Genomic DNA, 12822 nt, shown 5'->3' with positions numbered 1-12822 from the left:
GTGAGCCGCAGACCTGAATAGTCGGGAAATAAAACTTAAACTAAATTAGCTGACGGATTTTTCTCAGCGTGCTGAAGGTTTTTTGAGGTTATGGAAGCTGATTTCTGGTGGGTTGTATTCGCTAAGCTGGCACACCAGTAGGACACCAAACACCACCAAAGCAAACTTTACTTCCCCACCAGACAATGTGCCCGGACTTCCTTAAACATTGCATTGTTTTCCGTGTGTGTAATTCAATGGTCCTTGTTTGCTGTTGGTTGTTGTTACTTTACTGATCCCAGCTGTGTACCCTGACGGTACGTTCTGATGGCGTATTGATTGATTGGCATATTTATTACAGTGTGTGAATTTCGGGGTTTGGTTAAACATTCCCTTCTGTTGGAATGCGTTGCAAAGAAAAAACAGTTTTTACTACAAAGTTATACAGCAGACCTAAAAATACTGTCACCTTATTTATTACAGTAAAATTTTGTCAACCCAGCTGCTACTATTTTACTGTAAATTTAACATTTTTTTTTTTACAGTGTACCCATTTACAGTAATTCTTGTAAAACGACCCCAAGACGACTTGTGAAGGTCCATAAAGTCCTCCTGTCTACCTCATTCCACGTGTCTGTGGTTCTCCGTGTGAAGACACCTTCCTAATGTTTGTGTCAAATTGACCCCTAAGTTTCCAACCGTCCCCCCCCCCCCCCACCCCCCATGTTCTTGATGACCTCACTTTAAAGTCACAGTCACTCGATCCACCGGACTAATTCACTTCATCATTTTAAACACATCAGGCAGATCTCCTCTTCATCGCTCTCTTTGAGTCTCCCCTCATCACTCATCCCCTGTAGCCCCCCGTAATCAGCCTCGTCGCTCTTCTCTGGACCTTCTCTAGTGCTGCTGTGTCTTTATGGAGACCAAAACTGCACCCAGGACTCCAGATGAGGCCTCACCAGTGCATCTATAAGTTCTAGGTGGACACGTAGCCACCTGAGAGCCCCTGGACCTCAGACTGGGATACCTTCTGTATTCTTGCAGTGCTCCCCTCCAGGTCTACTTTTAGAAGTTGCCATGGAGACAAAGTGAAGAAGGATGCAGTCCAGGGTGTCCAGGGGGTGTCGGTGGCAGATGTTTGTCATTTGTTCTTCTTAACTGGTTGTAGATAGTGAAGGCCATATGTGCAGCGTGAAAAACGCAGAGAGAAATCCCACGTGCACAGCATGGCACTGATAAACGACCCAAAGTCAGCGAGAAGAACGATGATGGCTGAAGACACAATCGCCGCCCGCTGTGCTAAAGCTAAAGGTGTCAGAAGGTCCCCAGGAGTCATAGCGGAGTTGTCCGATCCAAATCGACTTTTGTGGAGGAGACAAAGTGACACGGTGCAGCATTTTCTAGCTGGGGCCTCTGAAAGGGTCTTTGCTGTGACTGGCATATCTGCCCACAAATGGACAAGCAGTCTTTCTCCTGGGCATGGGGACATGCTTGCTTCCTTAAATAAAGTTATTATAATAATCTGACTTTACCTCAGTCCAGCACCAGTTCATGGGCCAGAGGACCCCCGGGCCGTGTCCATTTGGATACCCCATCAGGCTCGACTGGTTTACAGCGCACTTGATATTCCCACACATGGCTTCTCCACATTACTGATGTCACACAGATGAACATTAATGGCAGTTTTCAGTTGTGCCTCTGTTATCCGTTACGGTGACACGAATATCAAAATGGCGGCCCAGAGCCCGGAGTGTGTCAGCAGGAGTGTTTAATTTGTAAGGACGCCCTTAGTCAGGACACTGCGTGTTCATCCCATCTGCCAACCAAGAGCAGTCAGTGCTGGGAAGGGAGTCAGAAGCCCAAATAACGGGACGCCATCTTAAGAAAGGCAGCCATTGTGTCAGACAGGGAGGACCTAAAGAGTCTAATGAGCTTGAAACAAACTAGATAGGTAAAGAAAAGAAATAAAAGAAGAGAAAATGCCAACCTCAGCAGTGCCAGAGGAGACACTGGGACAGCTCAGTGCAAAGACGCCCAAATGGTGAAATGGTCGCCGCTCTTGCTGGTCAGCACATGGGTGAATAACTGCTGTCGCCTGACCCATTCTGCACTGGGCATCGCTGTGCATTTACCTAAAAGCCAAGTGGGTGGCACACACGTGTCGTAAACGAGTCTGGGATCGCAACCAACCTCAAGGCCAACAGGCTCTAGAAGCGGCACACGCCCAGGGCCGCTTACAGATATACCATGACGTTCGGCGCCCCTCTGCGCTTGAGGTGAACTGAGATGCCGCCTCCACAATTGTGGGCCTTCACTGTGTGGCATGGCACTGCTCTGACACACCAGTGGGCAGACCACCTCCCATGCCAACCCCTGACGCTGTGTGCACCTGAGTCAGGCCTGGCTGACTGGCAGACGTGACCATCATAACCAACACAAGCACATGCTCCTTGCCCAGTGAGAGCGCCCCCTGTTGTTTGGCACCGCCGTGTCATTTCCTTCTGGCCGTTCATCAGCCCTTTGTTTGTCCCCTCGGCCCGTGTGGACTTGCTGTGTAGTCGCCAGTCAGCACACAGGGGGGGTCCCAGCAGTGCCAAGAAGTGGTGGGAAGGCAGGTCATGAGCTGAGGAGGTGAGGGGCGCCACTCTTAGAGGGACACGTTGGTGGCACTGCCCTGTACTGGCTGCCTTCATTTATTTTTTTGTTTCTTCTTTTCAGAATTCTGGCCACAGTTGGGGCAGACTTTGACCTCCGAACCCTGAGAGCCGTGAGAGTGCTGCGGCCCCTGAAGTTGGTGTCTGGAATTCCAAGTACGTGTGACCCCGATGCCACATGTTTGTGGGTGCGTGCGCATATGCGTGCTGCGCGATGAACGTCCCCCTGTCATTTGTCTCCCTCACAGGTCTGCAGGTTGTCCTCAAATCCATCATGAAAGCCATGGTGCCCCTGCTGCAGATTGGCCTTCTGCTCTTCTTTGCCATCGTCATGTTTGCCATCATTGGCCTCGAGTTCTACATGGGGAAGTTCCACAAGACCTGCTTCAGAATCGAAACAGGTGAGAGTCTACATGTGGCGCTGTACTTGTGAGGACCTCCCACGCCCTGGCCACTGTGCCAGCCACCAGGTCATTCTGCCAGCCGTCTCCTCCTTTGGCGCTTTGTCTGGTGGCGACGCTGTCTGTGAAAGGCGCTGTATAACATGACGATCAGACTGATCCGACGGTTTCTGTCTCCCTATGCTGCCGTTTTGTTTCTTTTTATTGCTGCATGCCCGTGGTGGTGCCATGCTGTGCCCGTCTTCTTCTGGCCCTGCGGTTTCTCCCTCTCCTTTGAAGTGCTTTTCATTACTTTGTAGACGACTGCTACGACCTGACAGGCTGCCCACTGGGTGAACTTTCAGAGGCTCCATGGGGCACCTGCATGTTTCATGTTCTGCCGGCCTTTCATAAAGCAGTCTGTGCGCCCCGCTGGACCCTGCGGGTAAACATGTGATGTGAGGAGGGGCTTGGCTGGCTGCCCCCATCTTTCTGTTGTTGATTCATTGCTCGAGACGTCACAGGACAGTCAGAAGTGGGCGACATGCAGGAGTAGGAGGTGTAAACCCTGGCACCATAGCTGGGGTGCCAATCCATTTCCTTGAAAAGCTAAGCCGAGAGACCACTGGAGGTCCATTGGCTGGGCAGTATGGCCAGTATTGTTGTGTGCATTGACTCCTTGTCCTTCAGTATGCCACTGATGCCAGGGGGTGAATGGGCAGCACAGTGTGGCACAAGGCAGCTGATGACATGTCGTGTTGCTGTTACAGGGGAGCGAGCCGTTGACTATCCATGTGGAGTTGAGTACCCGGCACGCACTTGTCCGAACGGGACAGAATGCAGGGAGTTCTGGAGTGGACCCAACTTTGGCATCACCAACTTTGACAACATCCTCTTTGCGGTGCTCACAGTGTTCCAGTGCATCACCATGGAGGGCTGGACTGAAATTCTGTACAACGTGAGTATTGCAACTGGGCCTCTGGGGGGCAGCAGTGTGCGGCATCATGCGTGGCACAGGATGAATGAGAAAGGCGCTATATAACAAAGACTGGCCAATGAATTTAAAGACGTGGGCAGAGTTGCAGATTTAGCATGGAGACACCATGGAGTTGTACAACGTTGGCGTTCGTCACCATAAGCAGGAGCAGGCTGACCTGCCACACTGTGGGACACGAGGGACTTGAGGAAGGAGCTCAGTTGTCCACCACAGGGGTCTGCATTGCATGATCCCGACACCACAATGGTTTGTGAAGCTGGACCCTGGACGCCTGGGCGGCAGTTCACCGAGGTCAGCCATGCTAAGTCTGAATGAAGAATCGAGAGGCGAGGCGGCGGTTAGTGCCGTCACTCGGTTTAAGGGGGCAGTGTGTGTGTGTGTGTGTGGACTTGAAGTGACACGCGGCCTGGCTGAGGAAGTGAAGGAGGCGAGATGTGAATTGACGAGCGCTGACTTTGTGGATTTGAACAACGATATTAAAAGGGGGGATTACAAATCAGACCGCCATAAAGACTGTGCAGATACTGAAGGGGTCTCCTCCGATGAAGACTCGTTAGCAGAGAGGACAACAACTCAACAGAGTCAGCCGTCCATTCACTTATGCAGGACGGCACACGTTTGAGTGCAAGTTGAAAGGCACTATATAAAGATGTGGAAATCTGTAGGCTTTGATCGATCGATTGATTGATTGATTGATCGGCGTGTCGATTGATCTCCAGGCTGCTACATAACACAAAGACCGAGACAGACAGTGCAGTGGTCCTGACCGAGGGTCATCCTGGGCCCCCAGAGGGCTCCTCTCTTCATTCCTTTGTGTCTCACACTGGTGACCATTTTCCCAGTGTGTACGTTTGGCCACTTCCTGTGGATTGCAGCTGTTCTTTACATTAATGCTCAAGATTCTGGAACAATCCGTCTTGTCAGCACATCACAGCCATTTCTGTGAGTCCAAGAATCCAATTACTTTCCCGTGTCCCTTCTACGCTCACGGAATTCCGTGGCACACGGAATTTCAGTCAAGTTCTTCCTGGCAGCCGCTGGCGTCTGTAACGGGCAGAGGAGGGCTGAGATCTCAACAGCTGGGTGACACTTCTAGACAGGCCTGGTGCAGCTCAGATGCCACACCACCTCCCGTGGGGCGCCCTGCTGTGCCCACAGTAGCGGAGCTTGAGAGACTGGTACCTTGGACAATGCAGGCACATAACACGTGATGCCCCTCGAGGAGGACTAATGGTTAGTGAATCGTAGTGCTGAAGCATGGCATGGGCTGGGCACCCTTAGAGGATCTCCAGGCCCTGATTGTGACCCCAGCCTGACATGCGTCTCGACCGGACTGGCGCCGACTGGGGAGATCGAGAGAGTGAGCAGGGATGGTGGGATGGCTCACGGTGCCTTTATCCTTGGACTGCCACCATTCACATGGAGTTTCCTCCGCTACTTGTCTCTGCTATTATTGTGGAGTGGGCCCTTGGGCCGCGTCATTGTTAGCACAAATCACGGGGAGGGCTGAGCAGAAGATGCACTGCTGTAGAGATGGGACCCTCGAGGGAAGGACAGGAACAGATGATGTCATGAGATGTCATCTGAGCAGCTGTCACCAGAGACCTTCTATTGTTCATGTCCTACTCACTGCTGTGAGACGCTCCACACAAAATGTCTCAGCGAGCCTGTGATTCGTGATGTCACAACTTCTCTGGTGCTCAGGCGGCCCTCCAGTGCTGGTCTGGCAGCAAAGGGCTGGTGGTCAAGGACCCCGTGTGTGAAGGGCACAAGCAGAGCTGAATAATCAGACAAGCCACGTAATGGCACCCGTCCTAGAGGCCAGAGCTAGTCCCGTGTGCCCACGTCCAGTGCCCTTCTCGTTGAGCGAGTCCAAACCCCGTGAAGTTAGAAGGCGTTACTGTCACATCTGTACACCATATGGCAGCAGACAGTGGCAGCGGTGTGACACCTTACACAAACACAGGACAAGTGGCAGACCAGTAAAGAAGTACGCTGTTGTAGATCAAAAAATCAATCAATAATCAATAATGTATAGACAGTAATTCACTCAAGCAGGCTGTGCTGAGCTGCTTTCTGATTGGCTGCTGCCCCTCTCTCTGCATGCATTTCCTGTACGTTGGCATCACCCGTTGTCATGACTTTATTTTCTGTTTTCTGTTGTTTCTGATTCTTATTTGATTTCTCTTATTGTTTGTCTGTTCTTTCACTAGAGCAGCGATGCCATTGGGTCGACATTGTGCGTCACAGTCACGTGTGCTTCTCCTGACTTTAGCCTATTTGTGTGTAGCGACGGCGTCGATTGGCACCCCATGACTGCCAGCGTTGTGACGCATGATTGGTACAGGAGCTCAGTGTGTTAGCAGGTTGTTTCTAGGGACTGAGGTGGTTTGACCTTTCAGATGTTTGCTCCTTGTGGTCCGACTTGCTGCCCACTCTTCCCCTTTGCTTGGCTCCAATTCCTGCTCTCTTACACTCCGCTGCTTTTACTCTTTAGCTCGTCTCACTCTGGTGACTGACGTCTTGCTGTCCCCCATAATTGATGAACACTCGTGGGAGGTCTGGTTTTAACTGAACAACCTGCAGGTCCCCAGTTGTCACTTGGCTGTGTTCACCTCTTCATAGCTGTGGTCACATGTCCTCAGGTCGGTCACCTTGAGTGTGCTCTCCTGGTCAGCTCTGTGGCCAATTAAAAGCCACCATGTGACCTTCTCTTAGAAGCACGGTGCCCATTCAAGGGTCTTGTTCAGGATCTTAAAGACGTGCCACGTCACGATGCAGGGCTCTGGTCATCTGTGTCTGTCACTATGACAGGTACTGTGGTGTACAGCTGAGACCCCTGGGCTGAAGACCACAAGTCTGGCCTGAGTAAGTCGCCTGGGCTTGAGGTGTAAAAAAGATGGAAATACAAGTAAGAAGTCTGTGTGTGTGTGAGTGTGTGTGTTTGTGTGTGTGTGTGTCTGTGTGTGTGTGTGTGTGAGCACTGAACATAAACCTTTAGAGCGAAGAGGGCGTCAGAAAAACATTAAACATCAGCTTACAAGGAAAGGCGCACACCACACTTAGGCTTAGGCTTTCTTTTTCTTTCTTTCTTTCTTTCTTTCTTTCTTTCTTTCTTTCTTTCTTTCTTTCTTTCTTTCTTTCTTTCTTTCTTTCTTTCTTTCTTTCCGCATGTCTTGTGGTTATTCACTTTTAGGGTTTTCAAAGTAGGATTTGTACTCATGGAGCTGATTCAGGCACAGGTGGTAGCCTTGTGTGCCCAGTGCCCGAGGCAGGAATGTGGCAGCTGACATTAGGCCAGACGTAGGCACTTGGCGAGGGCACAGTTCTTGAGGTTCACGTGTGAATCTGACTTGAGGCTCACCCGCTGCTGTTAGGATGCAATTTGCAGTCTCAACCTGGCAGCCTCTCTAGGTTGTGCGGTGCCCTTCCTGCCCTCGCATCAGGCGGCATGCATGTCAAGAAGTGTGAAGGTACCAGTGTCTAGCTAGACAAGGGCACTTGCCGCCTATCATCCCAAATGAGGAGTAACAGGGGAAGTGAATGCTGCGGCCCCTTCATCTCCTGCGTGCAAGGCTTGTGGGTAGCCTGTGCCAGGGCTGCCTTGTGCACGTGCTCGCTGATCTTCTCCTAACGAACGGATGCCAAGGATCTGTCTGACTTCCCGGCCTCGTTACTCGCCTCTCAGCCCCCTCTCGTCCTGGTCTGGTGAGCATTTTTAATGAAGGCTCAATAAGAAAGGCGATGCACAGAGAGCTGCTGTTGCCGGCGGCCCTTGCGGCACTCGCTGAGCCCAGCTAATCGCGCTCTGCTCTGAGACGCTGCCAAGCCAGCGAATGAGAAAGGAAGCTCAGTGGCCGCAGCCTGCAGGGCTCCTCTCCATCCGGCGACGATTGTGTCCGCTGTGCCCTGCTGGTGCCCACGTGACGTGGCTGTCACTTTTGCTACCTCATACTTACTCTTTTCTGTTTCCCCCCAAGTTCTCCCCCTCACTGTAGTCTGGTGCCCTCCTCTGTAGAATCGCTTTACTCTGATTGTGTTTAATGCCCGCCACACAAGAGAAATGCTTTTTGTTGTTTGTTTCTAATTCCTGAGAGATTCGTCCGAATCTCACCCACCTCAAGGGTGCACGATGAAGAGGAGTGACACTGAAATCTCGTCGTTTATAAATGCACCATAACGTACAGTACACACGGCGCCAGCGCTCACAGGCACACATTCCCAAAATGACCCTGAGCTAAGCGACAATGAGCTTTGAGCTCACTGGTCCCATTTCCTAATATTCAAAGCAGGCAAAGCCAGCAGCCGCTTGTGAAGTAGTGCCAGCGTGCCATTGTCTTCTGTGTTTTAGGAGTCGCTTACAACCATAGACTCAGACGCTTCAGAAAGAAAACGCTTACGGCAGCACATCGCGACGCTCGACACCGGCGTGCATGGCGGGCCGTGAAGCTGTGGACCTGATGGGGGTCTCGCCTGTGGCTCAAGGCTCTTAAGGTGGTCTGTAGAGGAGGAGATGTGATGAGTTCCATCTTCTCCTGCGTCAAGCTAAATAGAGCAGCAGCAGCAAGGCAGCGTGGGAGGTCACATGGTGGCCGTGAGTGGAGTGTGCAGCTACTTGGCAGCTCTTACTGGACCGTTCATCTTTAGTTTTTATCATTCGTATCAACGTCCAGGTCTTACAGGGGCTCGAATGTTCAAGGTTTGCTTTCTTTCATTTGAAGAAAATGACAAAATGACTGTGAGAAGTCGGACATTTCTGAAGAAATCTCAGCGTAAGCAGCTCTTCATGTGTGTATCGGACAATTCTGATGGGCACCTTAAGTCTGTCCGTCTGTGTGAATGTGTGGCACAAAGAGGCGGTGATCTCGCTGACCTGCTCATTGTCCACCATTGGCGAACGCGCCAGCGCTGTGTGACGTCTACGGCTCGAGGAGTTCATGTAAGACTGACGCCAGGAAGCACCCCTTCATGCAAAGGACTGTGGGAGTGTGCAGATGAGGCAGAGGTCTTGACAACCTCACAGGCGTGCCACTCTGAACAAGATGGCCGTACAAACGGGCAGGGTGGACTGATATATTTGTTATGCTCTTCTCTTCAGGCCGACCAATCAGGAGCCTCCTCGCACCATTTAGTAATTTACTGAGCGGACCACCGGCCTCCACCAGGGGCCGGCCTGGTGAGCCTCCTTGGTTTACTCAGCCGTCACTGCAAACCACATGGGGTCATTAAGGGTTCAAAAAAAAAATCAGGGTGGTCTCCCCGTGACCTTCTCGTGTACTCCGATATGGGGAGGGATATTTGAGGAGCAAACCGCAAGACGATAACTAATGTACAGAATATAAAAATCAACTGTAAATCAATCGAATCAAATGAATGAAATATCAAACAATTATTAGAAAAGGAAAGTGGAAGAAATGGGACAGTGCAGCACCAGGAATAACAGGAAGGGGAGCGGAAAGAAAGAAAGAAAGAAAGAAAGAAAGAAAGAAAGAAAGAAAGAAAGAAAGAAAGAAAGAAAGAAAGAAAGAAAGAAATCGACGTTTGGTACCACAGACCTGTGGGCAGAATTTGGTGGACTTCAGTGAAAGTGAACTCAAGGTATCGTGTTTACACACAGACAGGGAGAGACAGACAGACATAGACGAACAGAGACACACACATAGACACACATACACACACACACACATAGACGCACAGATGCACACACAGACTGGGAGAGACAGACAGACAGACATGCACACACACACATATACACACACACAGACAGACATACACACAGACGGAGATACAGACAGACACAGACACGCAGACAGACACACACACACATACATAGACACACACACACAGACATGTAGACAGACACACATAGACACAGACAGAGACACAGACACACTCACGTACACACACACAGTCACGCAGACAGGCAGACAGACACACATACATAGAAACACACACAGATGGGGAGAGATGGACAGACAGACACGCAGACACACTCGCACACACAGACAGACATACACACATAGACACACATAGACATTCAGACACACACACAGACAGGGAGACAGACAGACATAGACACAGACGGACAGACAGACACATAGACGGAGATACAGACAGACACACACACATACATAGACACATAGACACACAGACACACTCACACACACACACATACACACACACAGACAGACATACACACATAGACACACACAGACAGGGAGACACAGACTCACACACATGCATACACACACAGACACAGTTCCTAAAATGGCGTTTTTCGGACTCCGGGGGTCTTGAACATCGAGTTTCATCCAAATCTCGACATTGGATCTTCGGTCGACTCCAGTGCTCTCCCCCCACTTGGTGTACCAGAACGTCAAAGCCGCTCCTCTTCCCTCTAAGGCTGATAAACAAAGCGCTTCGTGAAGTGGCCAGGCCCTTCTGCCGAGGACACAGGAGAACGTAAAGCTCTGGGGGTCCCGGGCCAGCCCTCTTTACGTCAGGGCTTATTGATTCCAGCAATATGAGAACAGCTTTGCGTCGATTTCTTCATTCGTTCTTCCCAGCCTCCCATGTGGCCGCCCTGTGCTTTAACCAGCTGGCAGAAGATACCAGGGAAAGAAAACACCAAAAATGTGATTGATGACGGAGCAGAGTGGGACCAGCGCATTCGTGATGAGGGTCCATCGGCCCAACGCACTGAGAAGAAAGAAAGAAAAGAAAAGGAAAGCCCGGCGATTTGTCGTTGATGTTTGTTTGCTGCGATGCCCGCTGCACTTCTCTGCTGTCCCTCCGTCAGTCCATAAAAACCCAAAGTTGCCGCAGCAGCTCTTCACTCAGGGACCCTCGGGCAAGCCTGTGGTGGAGTTTGGTGGCTGTACGCCGTACCCTTCACGGTGGCTGTGTGTGACAGTGTGCTGCTGGCCCCATGGCATGTGGACGATGGCCGCTCACAGGATTTGTCACTTGTTCTGTGTTGCTCTGTGCGTCTCGGTGTCCTGTACTGGACGATTGTGCCGCTGGGTGCCACTGGTGAAACTGCACAAGCAGCAGCACACGTGTAACTTGTCACCGGGGGTCACCCAGATATGTCTTAACAGTCTGAGACCCTTTACGGCGAGCGTTTCTTAAACTCGGTGGGTTGTGACCCATTTTGGTCCTCGTCCTGAATAATAAGGGTAAAACAATCCCCCCATTCGGCGCTCAGTGGCGCTTCTCCATGGGGGATGCAACGGGCGATCGGGACACGACGACACACAAAAGTGGGTCACAAGAAAAAACCCCAGATTTCGATTATCCTGAGCATCCAGAAACTGCGACTGGCATCCCGAGGGGCCTCTTGTAGTTGGGGGTGTTTTGGAATTTTCTCACGTATTTTCTTACTTTTCTCTTTCCTTGTGGGGTCTTTGGAGTGTGTAGAATTCGGTTCTTTAAATTGGTTGAAGCGTTTAGTGTTGTTATTTAATGCCTGCACCCGATGGGCGTGTTGGTCCCCATTGCTGCCTTGTGACAGCCGCGATGTCCCCTGTCGTGACGTCACACACTTCCTGGTTGTCCAAGATTCCGCCTCTCAGACAAGTCAAGTTAGCGTTGGTGTGTCTCGTCGTCGTGATTTCCAGTTATTTCAGTTAGGACCCTCGCCTGTGCCTTTGCCTCGTCCGCCTCCTGGTCCTGCCAGATGTGAGCGAGGGGCATCGACAGGGCGGGCAGGCAGGCAGGCAGGCAGGCAGGCACAGAGCAGATCACCACATGCCAGGTGAAGACACACAAGACGAGCCGTCATGTTGCGTGTGTCACATGGCCACTGCGTGTCACTCCCCGTCTCCAAGCATCCAGACCCCCAGTTGGCCCTCCTGGGACTCGGTCCGACTTCCTGTCTTATAAGGTGACTTCAGGGCCCATTGGCACGACGTCATTAAAACATCCAAACCACGACATGCCGACACTCGGAGAGCACATCGTGTTCACCCCTTAAACAGTTAAAAGCAGAGAATCTCGACCAAAGCCAGGGGGTCTCGCCTCTTGATTTACACCCCTCTCGGGGCCGCAGCTGTCGAGCGCCACTCCCTCCAAAGTTTGGGGCGCAAGATGAGCTTCAGCGGGACGAGGGGCTCTGAAGGCACCACCGAGAAACTCAAAGGGGGGGGTCACATCTTAAACATCTGGAGGAACTGGGGGGGGGGGGGGACACACAGTGAAGAAGGACACCATCTGCAAGTTATGTGCTGAAAACCACTGAAGACTACCAGACAGCACGAGAAAAAAAAAACAGAAAAGGTCAAAGTCACAACGTCCCTGCAATCCAAATGGAAAGGCGCCACTCATGAGTTCACAGTCGGACCAAATGGAGATCACATAAAGACGAGCGGCTGTACAAGATGTCTGCCTGCGACACCCGAGACGTTTTCATGTTCAGATGCAGAAAACCCGGAGGAAGAATCCAAAAGTAAGAAAGAAATCCAAGCCAAGAAAAGCGTAAATATGAGACTGCAAAACTTTAATTCTGAATAAAACACAAGTAGACCAACATGGGCTACCAGCAGGGGGCGTCTTAGTGAGAAACACAACGCTTCATCCGCGCAAAGTGAGGCAGTAAGGCGAGACCACCAAATGTAAATGTCAGGTGGGCTACCGATCTCAATGTCTTTAGTAGCAGGAGTTTGGGGGTTGACTTCCAGAGGTCCTTCACGACCAAAGTGCTCGTTCTTGTGGCCCTTTGAAGCCCTGACTTTATGTAAGGCCCGTCTGTCAGTCACTTTGTATTTCATATGGCGCCTTTCACAGAGCACTTTACACACCCGCCAAAGTC

The 12822-nt window shown here is 51.2% G+C and overlaps 1 protein-coding gene across 1 annotated transcript in view; it reads left to right on the top strand.

Moving 5' to 3' along the window:
* The window catches only part of cacna1ba (calcium channel, voltage-dependent, N type, alpha 1B subunit, a), a 65698-nt gene that overhangs the window by 16028 nt on the left and 36848 nt on the right, over nucleotides 1-12822 (top strand). Inside the window, exons 4-6 of the mRNA XM_051931453.1 lie at nucleotides 2701-2792; nucleotides 2885-3037; nucleotides 3787-3974. Coding sequence (XP_051787413.1) covers nucleotides 2701-2792; nucleotides 2885-3037; nucleotides 3787-3974 — 433 coding nt within the window. The remainder of the gene's footprint in view (nucleotides 1-2700; nucleotides 2793-2884; nucleotides 3038-3786; nucleotides 3975-12822) is intronic.

Source organism: Erpetoichthys calabaricus, chromosome 9 (assembly GCF_900747795.2).
Source record: "Erpetoichthys calabaricus chromosome 9, fErpCal1.3, whole genome shotgun sequence".
NCBI classification, from domain to species: Eukaryota; Metazoa; Chordata; class Cladistia; order Polypteriformes; family Polypteridae; genus Erpetoichthys; species Erpetoichthys calabaricus.
This window is presented reverse-complemented; position numbering and strand designations above follow the sequence as displayed.